Here is a 22847-nt window from a genome sequence, read left to right as displayed (position 1 = left end):
CACACCAAGCGCATTCGTACGTCTCCAATGCCGTGAGGGTAATGAGGTGACACAGGTGCACACGCAGGAGCTTCTTCGTCCCGTCGTGTCTCGTTCGGGTCGACGCGAGTGCGCGGCTCGAGTGCACTCCATTACAAATTCAGACATGAAAGACTTTACCCTCAGAAAAAAAAAAAGATAGCACGCGCGCCCTGTGAGCGTACACTACATCCACACATAAATACAGTTCCACACAACGCGCTTCCAACCCATCACGCATGTAGCAGGATCTTGAGGGGACGAGAGAGGGGGGGGGGCGAGGAGCCTCATCAACGTAAGACCAGGCTACCGACTCCTTGCTCCAGCTTCTTCCGAGGATGTCTTGCGAGTGCACGAGGAGGAAGTGAGAGAGACCGATAGAAATAGAGAGAGAGCTACACGCCTGCCCGCATACATACACACATGCATGCCTATACACCTACACACGCCGCCACACAGAAGTGGGCGCTTCCCTGCTTGTCATTTTGCTTGTTTCTCTCTCTGGCTCTCTCTCCGGCTCTGTCCGCACTGGATCGCCTTTTCTTCTATCCCTCTCTCTTCGTCAACATATCGCGGAAGCCCTCTGTCTCCATCTGCGGGCGACATGTTTGCTGTTCGCGCTAGGCCTATCTTGCTCTGTTCTAGTAGCGGCTGCATCTCATGCCCTTATTAGTGCTGCGACGATACATAGCAGCGCCCTCGTCCCGCCCGCACCCCCCTCCTCTCTTGCACCTGTCGCTGTCACTACTTCACATCGGTATGTTGTGTGTAGGTGTGAGCGTGTGCGTGCGTGTTTGTATGCGTTGCTGGCGATTCTGCTTGTCGAGGTGGGCTAAAGGGAACAGTGACTACGGAGAGAGCTTTCACATGGCATGGCGACGGGCACGCATACATGTGCAGGTTAGATCCACGGAACGGCCGCCGGGTCCTCGTTCAACCGCCGTTCCGTCAGCCATGTCGGCCGCCGCACTGAGTCGTTGAAGGTCACGACAGCGTCGTTCACCCTGCTTATCGGCGACGCAGACTTACAACGCGCAGCTTCTTCCCTCTTGTTAGTCGATTGGTAGTTGGCATTGCTGCTGCCAGCACTAGGGATCTCCACGGCAGCACCGCTGCTTTCGCTGCCGCCAGCTAATTTCCGCTCGCGCAACTGCTCATACTCGATGTCCATCGCTGTCCGGCTAAAGTAGATGCCAGCCGCTCCACCAACCTGCCGGAAGCTACCGTAGAACGACAGAAAAGCAGAGACGACCCCGATCAGCGAACCGGCGATGATGTCAGAAAAATGGTGCTTGTTGTCGCGCGTGCGGCTCACGGCACACATGAGCGACACGGAGATCGGCAACAGGCAAATAATGAGCCGGGTAAAGCTGGCGTGCCGCGCGAATGGCCGCAGATGGGCAATAAAGAAGAGGCAGACGACTGTGCACACCGCAAAGGACGTGCTGCTGTGCCCGGATGGAAAAGATAGCCGGCCCTCCTTCAGCGCCGGGTGTGCATCCATAAGGGCACAGTAGTAGTCAGGGTTCGTCTGTGGGTCGGGCAGATGCGACATCGAGCTCGAGTACCCAGCTGATTTGAGCCGGCTCAGGTAGTCTGGTCGAAGACGGCCGGCGTACACTTTGAGCACCGCTGTCGCGCAGGAATCCATTCCAACAGACCAGAGCTGTGCACGCAGCCACGGATACACCAGACCACGACCTGTCTGCATGTCGCGCACACGCGGCTGCCTTGTGTTCGCTACAGTGTCCGGTTCTGCGTACGCGTTGCCCTCGCCGCTTGCGACGGCGTCAGCACCGCCAATGCAATACCAGTCCAGCGGCTCACCGAAGAACTGCTGCAGCGGCCGCACGAGGTACCAGATGAATATCACGTAAAACACGATGGAAAACACCACCATGAGTGCCAGCGAGTAATCGGGGAACGTGTCTGCACGGCTCGGGTACCCGATAGTGGCGTCATTCCAGGAGAAGGATCGACAGTGCGGCTTCATCGAAGTAGTGACGATCATGGAGATCAGGAGCAGGATGGCCAGGACGATCCAGTCAAGCAGGTGATACTGGTTCCACGCATAGTAGAACTCCTTCGTGCTGAGCACTACCATGATGAATAACAGGGGTGAACGGTGCGAGGAAGACGAAGGAGAGCGGAGGTGCGAGGCACGTGTACGTGCGTGCGGTAGGGAACCGCCACAGGAATGAACGAAAGCCTGAAGGGGGAGAAGGAGGACGAACAACTCCCTTGTGGGCAAGCCGCACCGGTCCGCAGGAGGCGGAGAGCAAGAGAGAGAGCGCGAAAACAAAATCAGAAAAAACAATAACGAAAGGAATGGCTGCACGTGTGCGATGCACAGTACTTCAAAGAAGTCGGAGGGGACGCGGGAGGGGGTCGACTTGGCAGAGTGCAGTGTATCATCTCCCTCTCTCTCTGCGTGTGTGCGAATGTGCGCGCAGGGATCACACGGTGCACAGGAGGAGGGCAAAGGGAGGGTGGGCAGAGGTAGCGGCAGAGGGGAAGAGAGACAGAGAGAAAGCATCCACAGTAGCTACATACGCTACGCAGAAGGCCTTCCTTCCAGCATGCCCATCCACCTACTGACGAGACACCGGCGGAACAAACCTGTCGGTGACGCAAGACATGCTACTGATATCAAGGTTTCCTTCGTTCGAAGTGACAACTGTACCCACTCTTCGTGGGGACGCCAAGAGCTGCAGCCTGCCCTCGGGTATGAATAGCGGGCTCTTGGTGTCCGTGGACAGGTATGGGTCAGCGCGGTGTCGCAGAGACATGCGACCTTCAAGCAGTTCGGAGTAGCTCACTGCGAATCGTGTCGACGGTTCAACACGCGTACGCGTCCACCTCTCATTTTGTCTCAGCTTTAGCTGCGCTGTGTGCTGCCGTGGCCTTGCGCTGGACTGAGCGACGCCGAACGGTGTTGGTTGAACCCGGCTCCTTGGCGAACCCTCGATGCAGGTCTGCATTCTGCGAGAGGAGGAGGAGGGCATGTCATGCCGGCACTCCTGCCACGGCATTTGGCCTCGCGGCTTATCAGCGTGCCGGTGCAGCAGGAGGAGAGAAGCGCGGCTGTCGCGTCTTCGTGCTCGCACAACAGGACATGCGCACAGGTGTGGGCCCTCCCCCCTCCCCGCTCCAAAGGACGATGTCTCAGCAGGGGCGCGCTGGCTTTGCCGCGGTGACCCTACTAGACAGATACGCACCTCACGTCTGGCTGCACGCCTAAGAATGACCTCGTGACACGGGCAGTTCTCTCCATCAGGTGCCAAGCGACGTCGCGCTCAGCTCTCGCATGATTCGAGTGGGCGCCGGCTCGCACCACCCGGCGTGGGACGCGAAAGGACGATCCGACCGGGCAGGGGCTACCCACGCCCGACCGGTTCAAGGGCCAATGCCTGGCCTGTGCAGGCGATAACGACGCCCCGACATGACGCAGCGCAGACGGGGCCACGGAGGCGTCACCGGACGCCATCCCGGGGCGCGACTGCGTCATCAAGGGCTGGGGCGCCGCCACTACGGCGCCAAGTGACCCCTGCGCGGTCCAGTCCACTCTCCCATTTGAGGGGGGATATGGCCCGGCACCCCCAGCGATGATGCAAGGCTACCGCCACCACAGCGCCAGAGAGAAGGCCAACGAATTGGTGATGCAAAAGCCGAAGTCGGTGCGACACCCGGCAGCCCCACCCCGCGTCCCACTGAGACCCAGCTCCACACCCTTCCAGCCATTCACGGTGGGTCGGCTCCATATGACGCTCCGCGAACGCCACTGCCGCTCCGCCGGGGGCCCCGACGGAACCCACTCTGAGAGCGTCAAGGACCTCCGGATGCATGGCAAGAGGGCACTGCTGAACATCTGCAGCCAGAGCGTCGCCTCCGGCCGCGTCCTTGCCACCTGGAAAAGAGGGGCACAGCGAGCACCTCCTGAGACTGCACAAGCCCGATGATGGTCCTGCGTCTTACCACTCTGCAACGCTGACCAGCAAGCTGCGCAAACGTCTGGAGGAGAGGCCCCCAGCCACGGCAGCCGGGTTTCCCTCCTCACGGCTCCACGCTGTAGGCCCCCTGTGCCTGCCCCTCCACAACGCAGCGCGGCACCAGCAAGGTACCAAGACAGCCGCGGTGATTGTCGGCTCCACGCTCGCACTCCTGACTCGGTAGATCACGGGGCTGAAGAGGTTCAACGTAGACCCGCACCACACTCGCCGGATCATGGCTTCGTTGGCCTGCCGTGGTGCCTGTGCTTGCTTCCGCAGAAGGAAAGCCAAGATGGCTCGGCTTCCGTGCGGGGTCCCACAGGGATCGGCCCGAGGCCCTTCTCGCTCCATCATGGTGGTCGACCGGCTGAGTGCGCAGCGCATCAAGACGCCCGGACTACGCCGCGCCTTCTTCGCTGATGACCTCGCACTCCTCACATCCTCCACAGCGAAAGATGTCACGCGAACCACACTACGATCCGCCCGCTCGAGAGCGGAGCACTGGACACGGGAGCAGCTCGTGGAGCTAAGTGCCCCCAGAACGAGGGGGGTGCGCACTCTTCGGCGCGCGGCACCGCAGCCAAACTGCACACCTCTCCGCCTTCACGCGAGGAGGCCACCTCGCGCATTTGGCGCGGCAGGTGCGCAGGCCGGATCACGGTGCCTCCACCATGCCTCGGCAGCTCTCATACGGGTATGCAGGCAGGCATCCGGTCAGAAGCCGCCGCGATGCTTTACTGCCGCCATGCACTCGCAGGTACCGCGCGGCAACAGGCTGCGGCCGCCTTGCTTGCAGCTGTCGCACGGAGTGTGAGGGAGTGGTGCTGCGGCTCGACCTGCTGCGGGCGCAGCTCCAGCACCGAAGACACCGGAAAGCAAGCGTGGCTGCGGCTGCGCACTCGCTCTCCCTCCTCACGGCGCTCCGCACCGGCCCGACAGCGGTGGAGGATGGCACATCGCGACGCATTGGGGGGGCGGGGCACAGGTGCCGGTGCTGCTGGCCCGTCGCGTTCGCCCCTCACTTCAGCCCGTCTCTGGCCCTTGGGAGCTGGTGTACAACGACGAGGCGGGCACGCTTGCAAAGTCAGCCGTGCCGGGGGCGCCGACGCCGACTGCATGGATTGCGGACCCGGCCACCGGTCTCACACGCCAGGCCGACAGCCCTCGCTACGGCACTACAACGGTGCGACACGCGCTCCTTGCCGGCATCTGTCCCACACCGAAGCGCAGATAGGCGGTGCCGCCTGCTGCACCGCCACCCCTCCGCCGCCTGTGTTCGCTGTGAGGGCGGCATACCGGGGGTTGTGCCCGGTATGCCACGCGAGATGCGCGGGTTGCTCGAAGCCCGAAGCACAGCGCATTTCACGCTGTGGCCTTGCACGCAGTGATGCGGTTACGCATACATCTGCCGCGTGCTGCATGCGCTTCCCCCTGTCGCGTGTCGATGGCTGCCCCCCCCTCTGTGTGCCCCTTCGCAACGACAGGCCGTGAGCTCGCTGTGCGCAGACACACGCTTACGCGCGGGTCCCCTCCGCTCGACACACCCGCTCCTGCCAGAGGCGTGCGGGTCCAGGAGGGGGTGGAATGCCCCCGCGGCCGCAGACGCACAGCAGCGAGCCGCACGGACAGAAACGCCGTCCGGAAACAGGCCCCAGGGCCCGAGAATGCGAGCGCTGTGTGCACCTGCGGTCAAGCACAGCACGCATATACGGTGTATGACATCCAAGAAGGCATGCAGGGGTCAGAGAAGCACGAGCGATGGACGGGTAAGGCGCGAAGAGACCCGCACCGGTCAGCGCCACAGTGCATGTGCGCGGCATATGCCGCATCCCCTACATCCGGCGGGCTGGGCTGATGCGGCACGGATGCCGGCAGCATGATGGGGACACCCCGAGTAGCGCCACCGAGCCCACCAGACCCCCATGTGGAGAGTCTTCACAGCACGTTACGGCATACACCGGCAGTGCCCCTCCCCCTACCACCCGCACCACAGACGCCGCCGCCTCCTGCCCTCGAGCAGGACCGTGGACGCGGCCCGCTTCGGATCGGGGGACGCCGTCCACCCAAGCCCGTCCGGCACCGATCGCGCAGCGCGCATGCGTAGAGGAGACGAGGAAGGACGAGGGAGCCCGCGAGACGCGTGCCCCTGACTCGACGGCAGAGCGGCTCGTCCCCGAGGACAGGGGCCTCGCCGTGGTGCAGCAGAGGCGGGTGAGGTGTCGTTGTTGTGTGCGTATGCGCTTGTCGGCTTGCTTCTGGTAGAATGGACACGCTGAAAAAGAGAAGGTATGAAAATAACGCAACAAACGTAGTCTCCGCCATGCGACGTGAGGTTTGACGCCACTCCGCACCACCCACACGCAGCCCCTGCCACAGGCCCTTTCCGCGTGGTAGGAGGCAGCAGGAGACACACGTCAGAGCAATATGCCTACCCAGTCATCGAAGCACAGCACCTGCCTCATACTCTACCCACATTCTGCTCCGCAGATCGCCTCACAGGCGCTTCCACTGTGGCGGTCGCCGCGCGGCACGGTCCCCTCAGAGGGGCTCAAGTTCCCCCACACCGGTGGGCAGTGTGTGAGGGTCCGGGTGAGATGGGTTCGAGTCACGCGGGCGCTTCGCCCATCACAAGGATGGCACAAATGCGTTCACAGTCGCCGGTGGCTCCGATGCGGCTCCCATCCGCGGCCTAAGCGCCGACATAGCAGTAGCGGTGCAGCGCTCTGACTTCCCACCTACGTCGTAGGTGGATGGCCCTGTTACCAGCAGAAGCGGCTCTGCCGCTGGCAGGGATAGGAGGTGGGGGGAGGAGAGGGGGAGTTGCAAGGGTGCTGCTTGGCTTCCGCACACACAGAGAGTTGTGGGAGGGGGCTCTGAACCTTGAGATACGAAGGCGAGGTTTCCTCCCCCTTCCCCCACCCTCACTCCGTCACCAGGGGAGATCACAAAAATAATATAAATGGAAATAAAACGAACGAACGGGAAAGAGAAAGAACACGGCACATTGCAAAAGCTGATGTCATCGGGGGGGGGGGGAGGGAGATGACGGGGTATACGAAGCAAGCCCACGTCCACGCACACACACACACATAAAGCAAGCAACAAGGAAGAGAACGAAGGGAAATATGGACCAGGAAGCGATGTTGCCCTTGCCGCGGAGGCGGAGACTGTAGCTGAAGAGAGGACGAGAGGGGGAGGGGGAGAAAAGGGCGTCCAGGCGAGTCGTACCATGTACGCGCCTCACGGCTTCCTGTTACTGGAGATCGTACTTTAGTCTCAGTTGCTGCTGCTCATACGTTTTCTGGTCTCTGTTTTGGATGGCGATGATCGCCGAGCAGAGGTAGAAGCACGGTGCGAAGATCTTGAACGTTAAGGGCATTTCGCGAAACATGTGCTGAGCGGCCCACACCGCGCCGGTCGTACCAACGGAGAAGCCGACAAGGTTCGCTACAGTCAACTCAATCAGCGCCAGCTGCGTCCCGAGTACGCGTAGGAACCTCCACATAAGCGGCGAGCGCTTGATTCGAATCACCACCGGGTTCTCGGAGGAGAAGAAGAGAGTGACGGCGATTTCGGGGATGAATGCGATGCATATGATTGCGGCCCAGAAGATCAGACGCAGCTCGATGTCATGCCAGATGGCAATGAAGAAGAAGATGGGAAATATGGAGAGAAACTTGGTGCGACTGCCGCCCATCGGGATGTACATGTACCGCACGATCCACAGGTTGAAGGAGGCGTGCCAGTCGCGCCAGAAGCATTGGATGCTCACAGCGTTAGCGAAGCAGTGCGGCATGTCCTCCGGCGGGTCGAAGCCGTCCAGCAGCGCGAAGAAGCGGAAGAAGCGCCACATAACGTCGAGCTTCGCCCACAGGAAGGCCAGTGTCAGTAGAAACAGGGATGCCTTCTCCGTAACCCCCATCTGCTCCATCACCGAGAGGGTAACAGCGGCTGCTGTGGGTGTTGTGGTTGCCGTGGTTGTGCTGACCATATTCCGTAGTGCGTTGCCGGCTGGAAAGCTGCTCGTGGTGACCGCCATAGCACCCATACTGCGCGCCAGCGCAGCTCCTTCCGCTGCGATCGCCCCCGCGGCAGACACCGCCTCAGCCGCACCACTGGATGACGGAGCGGGTGTCAGCAGAATGGCCATGATAGGCACGTAGTGCATCATCGTTGCTAGCAAGGTAGCGCGGCTCAATAAGCGCAATCCGTACCGCCGGATAGCCTTGCCCTCAACGCTCCGTGCCGAGTAATGCTGGTAGGACACGTACGCGTTGAAGGACGACACCGGCCCCGCCATGAAAAGAGGCAGGTAGAATATATAGCCGAGGTAAGCGCTGAGAGTGAACTCTTCCACGTGCCGCGAGCATTCTGTGCGGCACTTGTAACACGAGAGTGCCTCCGGCGGGAGAGAGCTGACGGCGTGGCGGTGCCGGTCGCGTATCTGAGCACAGTCAATGCATGTGTGTGCGTGCTTCGCCAGCGACTTCTGCCGCCGCTCCTCGCCATAGCTGACTGACTCCCAGAGATCACTGTTAAAGGAGATCATGCGCAGCACCGATATGCTATACTGGGTGGTCCACTGGATCAGCGGCGACCACAGGTTATCGAGGAAGCTGAGCCCAAGCCAGGCAAACCGGTACCCGCCAGCGTGGTAGTTCAAGAAGAGGACCAACACGTGCATCACCCACATCACCGTCATGGATACCCGAAAGGACACTCTCTTGTAAAGCGGCGCGATCAGGTAGAAGTTGAGCAACATAATTACCACTCCGAAGAGAAACCCCGGCCCGCAGAGACACAGAGCAATGAACATGCCAGCGATGATGTGAAGGAATTGGAGGGCCGACACGTCTTTGCGAATCAGGAGCGTAGGGCCGACGCTGCTCCTACCAACACTGCTGTCGCCGATGACGTGCTCTGGGTGGTGAATGCTTGCCATCGAACCACTGCGCTCCTTGCCATCGCCAGCCGCAGCGGTGGTAGATTCGTTTACGACTGTTGCCGTCTTCGATGCGGCATGGCGTCGCAGTCGTCGTGAGAGGAGCAGGAAGCCGATCAGGTACGGTATGGATGGGGGCATCGCCACCACAAAGTAGTAGCACTGCAGGTCCGTTATGTCCACACCTTTGCTGCCGAGCCAGCGGTAGAGTGCCCACGGTGGCTTAAGATTCTCCTTCAGCTCTTCGTGATGCTCACGGCCAATGCAGGCGATCCTGTAGATGCAAGAATAGAGGATGACAACGGCGACAAAGACGACGGAGACAATGTACTCCAGTGAGGTGCGGGAGAGGTAGGCACGGTTGGCCGACGCTTCAGCATCGGCCGTCGTGGCACGGTTCAGCGGTAGCACAGTGTCCGTGTCGCCGTTCTTGCCTCCGCCCCTGTCACATACGCCGTCACTGTTACTACGCAACGTTGCAAGACTGGAAAAAGAGGAGGTGTCCGCCGCTGCCATTCCCCAGTGCAACAGGGACGCGCTTCGGGCGTTCGGCACCGTTCTGAGGGGCTCGGTTTCCATGAGTGCTTCTACACACACATACACACACAGGCGTGAACGTTTTGCAGGTGTGTATGTGTACGTGTATGTGTGTGTGCGTGTGTGGGTTCCGTCAATCTATAAGCCAGGGCCCTTCTTGTCTTGACGCGCAGGCGCTTGTATGTGTTTGCGTGTGATGTGTGCTCATCAGGTGTGAGAGATGCCGTATATTGGTACCGCAGCCAAACTCGCACATGTAACACCCAAGCGTTCCTATTTTATAAGGCAGGCTATATGCAAGAGCGAGAGACGGCGGGATAGGGGAGACGCAGGAAAGAAAAAGAAAAATCAAACGAGATTCGGTAAAGAGAAGCGGCACGGCCCCGACACCAGCAGCAGCGACGATCCGTCCCGGTTGCGCTCAGTTAAAACGACAACGCTTCACCACATAGCACACGGCAAAACACGAGCGCGCTGTGAGTGGTAGACGGCGGAAGGGCCGCGCGAGGGTTTTTTTCTGTCGAGCGATACGGCACAGGTGCTTCGTTGTGCCTTGCGTGTGCAATATGTCAGTAGATGGTAACCGTGCCACACTACGTGGGCGCGTCTGTGTGTGCGCGTGTGAATAGGGGAGGGGAGGAAGGGGAGGGAGGGGGCGTATATCGTCCGCAGAGAATCGCACATACGGCAATCATTCGCGAAGAGACACGGAAGAGGGGGAGGGGAAGAAAAGACGGGCAGGTAATCGAGGATGTAGCGGTGTGCAGCATGGCAAGATGCCGTGTACCCCCCCCCAAAAAAAAAAAAAAAACATAGGGCACCGGCCTGCACACAGGATATGGGACCGTTGTGCATAGCGGAAAGACAACAACTGCTCAATCTTGTCAGCCCCCCCTCTTATGAGGTGACCGTGCACGCTGCCACTGTGGCGCCCGCGTAGCGTGCAACGGATCTACGCTGGCCTGCAGGGACGCATTATGGCCACTACATGCGCTGCACCGTGATCTAGTCGATTCAGTGCGCAGGAAAGCTCGTTTCCTTGCGTTTTCGCACACACATACGTGCCAGTATGTGTGTACGTGCATGCTTGTCTTTACATTCAAAACTTTTCACTCTTTAAGTTGATGCCACTGCAGTAAAGTGAGTGGGTGATGAGAGGTCGTGCAGCCGAGAAGGAACACAGAGAAAGAGAGAGGGCCAGAGCCGTCCTCATCCTCCGCTGCGGGCGGTAGAGCGGGGACAGAGGGAAGAGGTACAACGCTTATATGAGGCGGAGGAGGGAGGGGGGCATGGTTCTTCCGACAGTGGCTTACAGACTCGATGATGGGAAAGTGATGATGGATGACGTTCAAAAAGAAGTAGTTTAAACAAATAGATGCATAAGAATGCTTATGGAGAAGGGACAGTGATGATGGTGATGGTGGTCGGGTAGGAGGCGAGCGGTGAGAGGGTTGCTGTTGCTGTGCTGATGGCAGTTCGGTAATAGAATCTACGGGGCTACGAACAACACGCAAAATGACAACAGCACCGCCTCCGAAGACGTAGCTGTGTGCTAACACACACACACACACACACACACACACACACACACACACATCGACATAGAATCAATAAAAAATACCTTCATCACCACAAGAAGTAGTACCGTTGCATGTTCTGCACCCCAAACCCGGAAGACGCACAGCATTCCTCTACCAGCAAATCAATGGCACTGCCACTCCGAGTCGATGACAGACACAGCAAACAACACAACCTCCGTACAGAGAGATGGAGGGGAAGGGGGAGAGGATGACTAAACCACATCGATTATAAGAGACAACAAACACTCTCGCACCCACTAATACCTACAGATAGGCACATAAACACTGATATATATGTGCACATACGCATCGGCAGACACAACTCCGCACAAGTTCGCAGTATAAACCAAACCCCCTCCCTCTGCACACAAAAAGATATGATAACAGAAAACGAATAAAAAAGGAAGACAGAGAATACCACCATCACCATCAGTCCACATCCCCACCAAATCCTCAACTCAAGCGTTATTAAGGGCACAATCAAATAAACACCCTTCCGCCACCTAGCCCGCATTCCATCTCTCCTCCTTACCTTCCGGTGCCTCTTTTACCTGACAATGCTGCCCCTTCTTTTGCCTCTTGCTCCTTTCCGGTCAAGCTTTTTCCTACATTGTCGCTAACTCTTCGCATGGGCGAGGCAACCCTTCGCGGGTGTGGGAGTTGCACGGAGGCACGCTCACATACAACTGTGTACCGCCAGAGCAAAGAACACATTGCACACCACTTTTCAACTTCTTTGACGCTCTCCACAACACCCAGAAAAATGAATCTCTCTATATACCTACGTATACCCACCTGCTTACACACACAGACACACACACGCACAGGGATCAAAAATGAGTGAGCACGATGCCGAAGACGAGCCGGTTTGTCCACAGTCCTTCCCCACGCAACCAAGCGACACCCTCAAGATCAGCTCGAAAGCAAACAACAAAAAAAAGAATACAAAGAAGATACACGCGCTTGTAAACAACCAAGATTGCAAGCGGTGAGAGGCAAGAGAAGGGGGAGGGGGGGGGGAGCGTCTTGGAGCGGGAGAGTCGGCGAGACGGGGCCTCTCAGGGGCGGGCGCGAAAGAGCAGTTGGCAGCGCTGCTGTCGACGCATGGGCGAGCCGGTGAAGTGCGAGAGGGGGGGGGGAGGGAGGCCATGGGCGATGCATCTACGCGCGGTATGCGCCCACACCCACACCCACCCACGCACGTGCACGCCCTCCTTGGAGAACGAGGGGAAGAGAAGGTCAGAGACCAAAGCAAAGCCTACAAAACGACATCATCGACACCCTTCGCAGAAAGGGGAAGAAACCACAGAGGGCTGGCACAAGAGGGAGATGGGGCCGCGCGCCAGTCGGACGCACAGGCTCATCCACACGGCAGACTCGTGCCACCTACTCCCTCGTGACGCCATCGTGACGGGGCCGCTACTGCTTCAATCTATAGTACAGCTTCAAGTACGATGTCTGATGGCGGGCCATGTCGCGATCCATCGCCGCCAAGGCGGACATCGAGTACATAAAGGCAATCAGGCCTAGAGTAAAGAGAGGCGTGAGGCTGCGAAACGCCTTCTGGATCACATTGTCTGCATCGGTCCCCGACGACGGTAGGCCGTGCTTCTCTACGGTCGCCACCGCGTTTTGCATCGAGAAACCCACCAAGTTCGCAATGATCAGCCCGAGCACTGTGGTCATGCCAGCTACCACTCGAAATTGGCGATATACCCACGATTGTGCGAGCGGGCTCAAGCGACGCGCAGAGAGCCTCGCCAGCCGTGCCAGCAGACTGCGGCACGGCGCGCAGTGCGCGGGACGACCGTTCTCCAACGCAGCACCGCTTGCTTCGCCCGCCGGTGCCGCGGCGGCCATCTCGTGCCGGAACGCCGCAGCGGCCCACCCAAAACACTCGCTCACCGCCACCTCCGCCACGAACATCGCGGCAATGCACACCGCCCACTTGACAAGGTGCAGCGCCGGGTCGTGCCACACCGCAATGAACAGGAAGATGGGCAGCACCGACAGCGCGACGCGGCTGCGGCCACCCATCGGGATGTACATGTACCGCACGATCCACAGGTTGAAGGAGGCGTGCCAGTCGCGCCAGAAGCCCCGCACCGTCAGCGTGTTGCCGAAGCAGCGCCGCATGTCCTCCGGAACATCGATGCCGCTGAACATGGCGAAGAGACGCGACGACTTCCATATAAAGCTGAACTTCAGCCACATGTAGGCCAGCATGTAGAACAGGAAGTGCGCCTGCTCCAGCAAGGTCATCCGAAGGATCACGAAGGCGTACGAGCCGAGGCATGGGATGTGCACAAAGTGCAACAGCGTGTACTCCGTCATGTAGATGCGGAGGATGCTGAGCGCGTACCTCACCATCTTGCGCAGCGGCATCGATGTGCTCGGCACGCGCATGTACGACACGAACGCGTTGAAGGACGACATTGGCCCGGCAAGGTACAGTGGCGGGAACAGCACGTAGGCGGCGTAGTTCAGGAAGTTGTAGTCGGCGGGGTCGCGCGCGTACTCGGTGCGGTACTTGTAGCAGCGCGACGCCTCGGCGGGCAGCGCGGCCGCCGACGCTGCGTTCTGCTCGCGCAGCTGCGCGCACTCGACGCAGCTGGTGTCGTGCTTCGCCGTGGCACGGTCGCGCGCGCGTGCGGCGGCGTGCGTGGCCTCCCACAGGTCGTAGTTGAAGGCGATGAGGCGCAGCGTCGACATGCGGAAGGCTACGGACCAGCGCATACGCTGCTCCCAAGGAGGTGCTTCCGCATCTCCCTGAATGTCTTGCACGCTCGACGAAATACACGAAGTATAGTACTGCAGCCAGTAGGTCTGCTCGAACCCATCGTTGATCTCGATGAGGTACAGGAGAGTGACGTGCGTGGACCACATGATGACCATGAACAGCCAGTAGGGGCACCAGCGCTGCAGCCGCGAGAAGATGACGTAGTTCGCGATGATGATGAGCAGCGGGAGGAAAAAGTGCGGGCCGTGCACAACGATGACGAAGACAACGCCCACAATGGTGTAGAAGGCGGGCAGGATCCAAGGGCGCTGCAGAAAGCCGGTGCAGCTCCTCGGTACAGCTGAGGGTGAGCCGAGAGCGTGCGCGCGTGAGCGTAGCTTATCCAACCATTTTGGTGGCGTCCATACCCTTACATGGCCGTCCAGCGACTCTGAGCACTCGCTGCTCGCCGAGAGTGATGAGCAGGCCGTGCTGTCAGGGGGGACGGGGGATGCGGATGGCGTCGAGTAAAAGAGCAGCGCTCGATACAGCCCGGAAAAGCCCGCCAGCAACAGGGCCAGGCAGACGAATTCGTCGTAATGAGTGATGAACCCGACCCATTGATCGTCTATGCTATTGTCGTAGCCCTCGGAGCCCATGCGTTCAAAGAAGGGGTTCGGATCGACGGTGTCCCACTGATACGAAAAGAAATTCTTGTAGCAGAACGACTGGAGCACTGCAAACCCGTAAAGCATCGTCCCCACACACGTTGCGGCGGTCACGAGATACTCGACGGAGCACAGCCGAGGGTAAACGGTGCTGTAATCGGCAGCCCCAATGTCCAGCGCCGTGGTGGGGCTCACGAAGTGGAGGCGGCAGCTCCGCGAAGGCACGGTGCGGGGTGGTTGCAGGACGGAAGTCGATGGCGACAGCAACGGCAGCGCGACGCCTTGGAGGAGGGACGAGGGCGACACCAGTGAGGGGTCCTGCACAGTCGCCTCCGGCTCTTCGTTGAACGCGTTCCCTGGCTCCATCGCCGCTGCCGAGAAGCGCGCAAGAGAGAGCGATGCGGTGAAGGGAGGGGTGGGAGACAAGGTAGAGAGCGGCACAAATCACAAATCACTCGGGGTAGGCATATGACCTGACGAGTAACGACTCGTCATGAGCTGGGTAGAGGGGAAGGGCGCGTTTCGAGCGTGGTTGCGGGGTACCTGGGTGCTTGTGGTCGCTTTCAAGGCGTCTTTTGGTATTCACATATATATATATATACATATATATCCCTACGGGGTGACCTGCTAGCCAACGCACCAGCGTACACACAGCGTCGCGCGCAACGCCACGTGCAAGCGACACCACGAAGAGACTACAACAGCAATGGGAAAGGGAGTTGGTTGAGGAATATGGAAGAGGGATGGATAGGGGTGAAAGGGGGGGGGACAGCGCAGTGAACTTACAAACAAGAGCGCCATAAAATGAGGTGTGGTGACTAGACACACACAAGAATGAGCACCGTTTTATAGTGTACTTGGCTCACCGGGTTGAGCTTTTACTGTTTCCGTTGGCGGTCCTCTGATTGGAGATGGTCGTTTGAGGGGCGCAGGGACCCGGGGAGGCGAGTGGGAGTGAGGGAGAGCGAAGATTGCAAGCGGTGAGAGGCAAGAGAAGGGGGAGGGGGGGGGGAGCGTCTTGGAGCGGGAGAGTCGGCGAGACGGGGCCTCTCAGGGGCGGGCGCGAAAGAGCAGTTGGCAGCGCTGCTGTCGACGCATGGGCGAGCCGGTGAAGTGCGAGAGGGGGGGGAGGGAGGCCATGGGCGATGCATCTACGCGCGGTATGCGCCCACACCCACACCCACCCACGCACGTGCACGCCCTCCTTGGAGAACGAGGGGAAGAGAAGGTCAGAGACCAAAGCAAAGCCTACAAAACGACATCATCGACACCCTTCGCAGAAAGGGGAAGAAACCACAGAGGGCTGGCACAAGAGGGAGATGGGGCCGCGCGCCAGTCGGACGCACAGGCTCATCCACACGGCAGACTCGTGCCACCTACTCCCTCGTGACGCCATCGTGACGGGGCCGCTACTGCTTCAATCTATAGTACAGCTTCAAGTACGATGTCTGATGGCGGGCCATGTCGCGATCCATCGCCGCCAAGGCGGACATCGAGTACATAAAGGCAATCAGGCCTAGAGTAAAGAGAGGCGTGAGGCTGCGAAACGCCTTCTGGATCACATTGTCTGCATCGGTCCCCGACGACGGTAGGCCGTGCTTCTCTACGGTCGCCACCGCGTTTTGCATCGAGAAACCCACCAAGTTCGCAATGATCAGCCCGAGCACTGTGGTCATGCCAGCTACCACTCGAAATTGGCGATATACCCACGATTGTGCGAGCGGGCTCAAGCGACGCGCAGAGAGCCTCGCCAGCCGTGCCAGCAGACTGCGGCACGGCGCGCAGTGCGCGGGACGACCGTTCTCCAACGCAGCACCGCTTGCTTCGCCCGCCGGTGCCGCGGCGGCCATCTCGTGCCGGAACGCCGCAGCGGCCCACCCAAAACACTCGCTCACCGCCACCTCCGCCACGAACATCGCGGCAATGCACACCGCCCACTTGACAAGGTGCAGCGCCGGGTCGTGCCACACCGCAATGAACAGGAAGATGGGCAGCACCGACAGCGCGACGCGGCTGCGGCCACCCATCGGGATGTACATGTACCGCACGATCCACAGGTTGAAGGAGGCGTGCCAGTCGCGCCAGAAGCCCCGCACCGTCAGCGTGTTGCCGAAGCAGCGCCGCATGTCCTCCGGAACATCGATGCCGCTGAACATGGCGAAGAGACGCGACGACTTCCATATAAAGCTGAACTTCAGCCACATGTAGGCCAGCATGTAGAACAGGAAGTGCGCCTGCTCCAGCAAGGTCATCCGAAGGATCACGAAGGCGTACGAGCCGAGGCATGGGATGTGCACAAAGTGCAACAGCGTGTACTCCGTCATGTAGATGCGGAGGATGCTGAGCGCGTACCTCACCATCTTGCGCAGCGGCATCGATGTGCTCGGCACGCGCATGTACGACACGAACGCGTTGAAGGACGACATTGGCCCGGCAAGGTACAGTGGCGGGAACAGCACGTAGGCGGCGTAGTTCAGGAAGTTGTAGTCGGCGGGGTCGCGCGCGTACTCGGTGCGGTACTTGTAGCAGCGCGACGCCTCGGCGGGCAGCGCGGCCGCCGACGCTGCGTTCTGCTCGCGCAGCTGCGCGCACTCGACGCAGCTGGTGTCGTGCTTCGCCGTGGCACGGTCGCGCGCGCGTGCGGCGGCGTGCGTGGCCTCCCACAGGTCGTAGTTGAAGGCGATGAGGCGCAGCGTCGACATGCGGAAGGCTACGGACCAGCGCATACGCTGCTTCCAGAGAGGTATCCGGACCTCGGCCAGCACAGCCCAAGCGACCTTCTTGGAAGTGGGTGCGAAGTACTGCAGCCAGTAGGCCTGCTCGAACCCATCGTTGATCTCGATGAGGTACAGGAGAGTGACGTGCGTGGACCACATGATGACCATGAACAGCCAGTAGGGGCACCAGCGCTGCAGCCGCGAGAAGATGACGTAGTTCGCGATGATGATGAGCAGCGGGAGGAAAAAGTGCGGGCCGTGCACAACGATGACGAAGACAACGCCCACAATGGTGTAGAAGGCGGGCAGGATCCAAGGGCGCTGCAGAAAGCCGGTGCAGCTCCTCGGTACAGCTGAGGGTGAGCCGAGAGCGTGCGCGCGTGAGTGTAGCTTATCCAACCATTTCGGTGGCGTCCATACCCTTACATGGCCGTCCAGCGACACTGAGCACTTGCTGCTCGCCGAGAGTGATGAGCAGGCCGTGCTGTCAAGGGGGACGGGGGATGCGGATGGCGTCGAGTAAGAGAGCAGCGCTCGATACAGCCCGGAAAAGCCCGCCAGCAACAGAGCCAGAGCAAGAAAAGTCTTGTAATGAGTGATGAACCCGACCCATTGATTGTCTATGCTATTGTCGTAGCCCTCGGAGCCCATGCGTTCAAAGAAGGGGTTCGGATCGACGGTGTCCCACTGATACGAAAAGAAATTCTTGTAGCAGAACGACTGGAGCACTGCAAACCCGTAAAGCATCGTCCCCACACACGTTGCGGCGGTCACGAGATACTCGACGGAGCACAGCCGAGGGTAAACGGTGCTGTAATCGGCAGCCCCAATGTCCAGCGCCGTGGTGGGGCTCACGAAGTGGAGGCGGCAGCTCCGCGAAGGCACGGTGCGGGGTGGTTGCAGGACGGAAGTCGATGGCGACAGCAACGGCAGCGCGACGCCTTGGAGGAGGGACGAGGGCGACACCAGTGAGGGGTCCTGCACAGTCGCCTCCGGCTCTTCGTTGAACGCGTTCCCTGGCTCCATCGCCGCTGCCGAGAAGCGCGCAAGAGAGAGCGATGCGGTGAAGGGAGGGGTGGGAGACAAGGTAGAGAGCGGCACAAATCACAAATCACTCGGGGTAGGCATATGACATGACGAGTAACGACTCGTCATGAGCTGGGTAGAGGGGAAGGGCGCGTTTCGAGCGTGGTTGCGGGGTACCTGGGTGCTTGTGGTCGCTTTCAAGGCGTCTTTTGGTATTCACATATATATATATATACATATATATCCCTACGGGGTGACCTGCTAGCCAACGCACCAGCGTACACACAGCGTCGCGCGCAACGCCACGTGCAAGCGACACCACGAAGAGACTACAACAGCAATGGGAAAGGGAGTTGGTTGAGGAATATGGAAGAGGGATGGATAGGGGTGAAAGGGGGGGGGACAGCGCAGTGAACTTACAAACAAGAGCGCCATAAAATGAGGTGTGGTGACTAGACACACACAAGAATGAGCACCGTTTTATAGTGTACTTGGCTCACCGGGTTGAGCTTTTACTGTTTCCGTTGGCGGTCCTCTGATTGGAGATGGTCGTTTGAGGGGCGCAGGGACCCGGGGAGGCGAGTGGGAGTGAGGGAGAGCGAAGATTGCAAGCGGTGAGAGGCAAGAGAAGGGGGAGGGGGGGGGGAGCGTCTTGGAGCGGGAGAGTCGGCGAGACGGGGCCTCTCAGGGGCGGGCGCGAAAGAGCAGTTGGCAGCGCTGCTGTCGACGCATGGGCGAGCCGGTGAAGTGCGAGAGGGGGGGGGAGGGAGGCCATGGGCGATGCATCTACGCGCGGTATGCGCCCACACCCACACCCACCCACGCACGTGCACGCCCTCCTTGGAGAACGAGGGGAAGAGAAGGTCAGAGACCAAAGCAAAGCCTACAAAACGACATCATCGACACCCTTCGCAGAAAGGGGAAGAAACCACAGAGGGCTGGCACAAGAGGGAGATGGGGCCGCGCGCCAGTCGGACGCACAGGCTCATCCACACGGCAGACTCGTGCCACCTACTCCCTCGTGACGCCATCGTGACGGGGCCGCTACTGCTTCAATCTATAGTACAGCTTCAAGTACGATGTCTGATGGCGGGCCATGTCGCGATCCATCGCCGCCAAGGCGGACATCGAGTACATAAAGGCAATCAGGCCTAGAGTAAAGAGAGGCGTGAGGCTGCGAAACGCCTTCTGGATCACATTGTCTGCATCGGTCCCCGACGACGGTAGGCCGTGCTTCTCTACGGTCGCCACCGCGTTTTGCATCGAGAAACCCACCAAGTTCGCAATGATCAGCCCGAGCACTGTGGTCATGCCAGCTACCACTCGAAATTGGCGATATACCCACGATTGTGCGAGCGGGCTCAAGCGACGCGCAGAGAGCCTCGCCAGCCGTGCCAGCAGACTGCGGCACGGCGCGCAGTGCGCGGGACGACCGTTCTCCAACGCAGCACCGCTTGCTTCGCCCGCCGGTGCCGCGGCGGCCATCTCGTGCCGGAACGCCGCAGCGGCCCACCCAAAACACTCGCTCACCGCCACCTCCGCCACGAACATCGCGGCAATGCACACCGCCCACTTGACAAGGTGCAGCGCCGGGTCGTGCCACACCGCAATGAACAGGAAGATGGGCAGCACCGACAGCGCGACGCGGCTGCGGCCACCCATCGGGATGTACATGTACCGCACGATCCACAGGTTGAAGGAGGCGTGCCAGTCGCGCCAGAAGCCCCGCACCGTCAGCGTGTTGCCGAAGCAGTGCCGCATGTCCTCCGGAACATCGATGCCGCTGAGCATGGCGAAGAGACGCGACGACTTCCATATAAAGCTGAACTTCAGCCACATGTAGGCCAGCATGTAGAACAGGAAGTGCGCCTGCTCCAGCAAGGTCATCCGAAGGATCACGAAGGCGTACGAGCCGAGGCATGGGATGTGCACAAAGTGCAACAGCGTGTACTCCGTCATGTAGATGCGGAGGATGCTGAGCGCGTACCTCACCATCTTGCGCAGCGGCATCGATGTGCTCGGCACGCGCATGTACGACACGAATGCGTTGAAGGACGACATTGGCCCGGCAAGGTACAGTGGCGGGAACAGCACGTAGGCGGCGTAGTTCAGGAAGTTGTAGTCGGCGGGGTCGCGCGCGTACTCGGTGCGGTACTTGTAGCAGCGCGACGCCTCGGCGGGCAGCGCGGCCGCCGACGCTGCGTTCTGCTCGCGCAGCTGCGCGCACTCGACGCAGCTGGTGTCGTGCTTCGCCGTGGCACGGTCGCGCGCGCGTGCGGCGGCGTGCGTGGCCTCCCACAGGTCGTAGTTGAAGGCGATGAGGCGCAGCGTCGACATGCGGAAGGCTACGGACCAGCGCATACGCTGCTTCCAGAGAGGTATCCGGACCTCGGCCAGCACAGCCCAAGCGACCTTCTTGGAAGTGGGTGCGAAGTACTGCAGCCAGTAGGCCTGCTCGAACCCATCGTTGATCTCGATGAGGTACAGGAGAGTGACGTGCGTGGACCACATGATGACCATGAACAGCCAGTAGGGGCACCAGCGCTGCAGCCGCGAGAAGATGACGTAGTTCGCGATGATGATGAGCAGCGGGAGGAAAAAGTGCGGGCCGTGCACAACGATGACGAAGACAACGCCCACAATGGTGTAGAAGGCGGGCAGGATCCAAGGGCGCTGCAGAAAGCCGGTGCAGCTCCTCGGTACAGCTGAGGGTGAGCCGAGAGCGTGCGCGCGTGAGTGTAGCTTATCCAACCATTTCGGTGGCGTCCATACCCTTACATGGCCGTCCAGCGACACTGAGCACTTGCTGCTCGCCGAGAGTGATGAGCAGGCCGTGCTGTCAAGGGGGACGGGGGATGCGGATGGCGTCGAGTAAGAGAGCAGCGCTCGATACAGCCCGGAAAAGCCCGCCAGCAACAGAGCCAGAGCAAGAAAAGTCTTGTAATGAGTGATGAACCCGACCCATTGATTGTCTATGCTATTGTCGTAGCCCTCGGAGCCCATGCGTTCAAAGAAGGGGTTCGGATCGACGGTGTCCCACTGATACGAAAAGAAATTCTTGTAGCAGAACGACTGGAGCACTGCAAACCCGTAAAGCATCGTCCCCACACACGTTGCGGCGGTCACGAGATACTCGACGGAGCACAGCCGAGGGTAAACGGTGCTGTAATCGGCAGCCCCAATGTCCAGCGCCGTGGTGGGGCTCACGAAGTGGAGGCGGCAGTGGCTGCTGAAGTGGGTGGGAAGCATGTTCAGGGGAGAAATGGATCGTGTCATTTTCGGCTTCTGCTGTGGTGGCGGCTGATGCGGCGGGTTAATGGAAGGAGGAAGGAAAGGGAGATGTTCGTCGGTGAGACCAGGTAGCGTGTCCCGGATCCTCCGAGTGGAGTTAGCTGGGCGTTCGTGTTGGCGAGTGGGAATTGTCGGCCATAAAGTGAGCGTCGACGTGACAAGGCACGCAGTGCTCGTAAGAGTGGCGGAGGCAAGCCATGGTAGAGGTGGTTAGCGACGGCGAAAGCTGGAGGGGGTGGGAAAGGTGGGTGGTACACAGATGCTGTGTATTCAGCACTGCGGGCAAGAGGAAGAGTCCCTGCAGGTATGTTGTAAGTGTGCCAGCAGCCAATGCGAGAGGCCACACACAACGGCGCGAGCGGCAGAAAAGATTTAGTTGAAAGAGAAGGGGAGGAGAGCGTGCGTCACGTAAGAAATATAAGTGGTGCTTTGCCTTAGCGCTGCCGTTTGAGTGCATCTCTGTCTCTCTCGGCCATGCAGCGCGAGGCCCAACGCCACTCCGCGCCCCACCCCCACCCCGCCCCATCCGCGTGGCGCGAGGCGGCAGGAGACACACGCGCTTACGGCAAGACGCCAACTCAGCGACCTGAGCACGGCCCCTGCACCAAAACACTAACCTCCACTTGTCACCAGCAGAAGCGGCTCGGCACTTGGCAGGGGATGGGGATCGGGGTGCTGCTTGGCTTGCCTGCACAGAGAGTTGCGAGGGGTGGGCACTGGACCCTGCGATAGCACGCACGGAGAGGTGTGTTCCCCCCCCCCCGCCCCCGCCTCTTCTGTCATGAAGGAAAGAGTACAAGCGAAAGAGAAGCGCCGATGACACGCGAAGACCCCAAGCTGCAGACGAATAAGGACGGGTGTGGGCGAGTGGGGTCGTGTGGAGGCAAGCAGCCACGGCGAAGGGGTGAAAAAGAAGTAACAGCCAAAGCGAAGAAGGAAGAGCGCAGGCCAAGTTCCATCACACGTGGGACGCCCGTGCCTGTGCGCCGATGCCTTCACTGCGACTGCCAAGAAAAAGGAAAAAAATATAGAGGCCAAGTACACCGAGGCTTGTGGGTCGCTCGCACGGCGTAGTAGCACACGTGAGCTCGGGAGGGACGTTACGGAGAGGCTGGACGGAAAAGATGGGGTGAAAGAAAGATGATGAGGATGCAGGATAGGAAGTGAAGGCGATAACAGCAGCAGCAACACTACGAGAGCTGCGTGTTGATGAGCGTGGAAGGGGAGGGGCCAGAGAGAACACCGAAAAAGGTGAGCGGAGAAAGACAAGCGCCCGCGCCAGAGATGAAAGTAGGGGGTCCTACGAAAAGAGAAACGAGAGCACGCCCACCGCGCGGTGCTCAGCGGCGAAGGGGGGAAA

General features: G+C 59.9%; 5 protein-coding genes across 5 annotated transcripts; all 5 read right to left on the bottom strand.

Annotated features, from left to right (window-relative positions):
• Positions 1–919: 919 nt before the first annotated feature.
• Positions 920–2122, bottom strand: LMJF_19_1350 (phosphatidic acid phosphatase protein-like protein; the record flags this gene model as incomplete). The annotated part of the gene is made up of 1 exon (XM_001682670.1): positions 920–2122. The coding sequence occupies one exon, from the start codon at positions 2120–2122 to the stop codon at positions 920–922; it is 1203 nt and encodes a 400-aa protein (XP_001682722.1).
• A 5138-nt stretch (positions 2123–7260) lies between these two features.
• On the bottom strand, positions 7261–9465 carry LMJF_19_1347 (conserved hypothetical protein; the record flags this gene model as incomplete). Its single annotated transcript, XM_001682669.1, has 1 exon — positions 7261–9465. The coding sequence occupies one exon, from the start codon at positions 9463–9465 to the stop codon at positions 7261–7263; it is 2205 nt and encodes a 734-aa protein (XP_001682721.1).
• Positions 9466–12485: 3020 nt separating this feature from the next.
• LMJF_19_1345 (putative glycerol uptake protein) lies at positions 12486–14819 on the bottom strand (the record flags this gene model as incomplete). The annotated part of the gene is made up of 1 exon (XM_001682668.1): positions 12486–14819. One exon carries the CDS (start codon positions 14817–14819, stop codon positions 12486–12488), a length of 2334 nt encoding a protein of 777 aa, XP_001682720.1.
• A 1043-nt stretch (positions 14820–15862) lies between these two features.
• On the bottom strand, positions 15863–18196 carry LMJF_19_1340 (putative glycerol uptake protein; the record flags this gene model as incomplete). Its single annotated transcript, XM_001682667.1, has 1 exon — positions 15863–18196. One exon carries the CDS (start codon positions 18194–18196, stop codon positions 15863–15865), a length of 2334 nt encoding a protein of 777 aa, XP_001682719.1.
• A 1044-nt stretch (positions 18197–19240) lies between these two features.
• Positions 19241–21472, bottom strand: LMJF_19_1330 (putative glycerol uptake protein; the record flags this gene model as incomplete). The annotated part of the gene is made up of 1 exon (XM_001682666.1): positions 19241–21472. The coding sequence occupies one exon, from the start codon at positions 21470–21472 to the stop codon at positions 19241–19243; it is 2232 nt and encodes a 743-aa protein (XP_001682718.1).
• Positions 21473–22847: the final 1375 nt, after the last annotated feature.

Source organism: Leishmania major, chromosome 19 (assembly GCF_000002725.2).
Source record: "Leishmania major strain Friedlin complete genome, chromosome 19".
Classification (NCBI taxonomy): Eukaryota; Euglenozoa; class Kinetoplastea; order Trypanosomatida; family Trypanosomatidae; genus Leishmania; species Leishmania major.
This window is presented reverse-complemented; position numbering and strand designations above follow the sequence as displayed.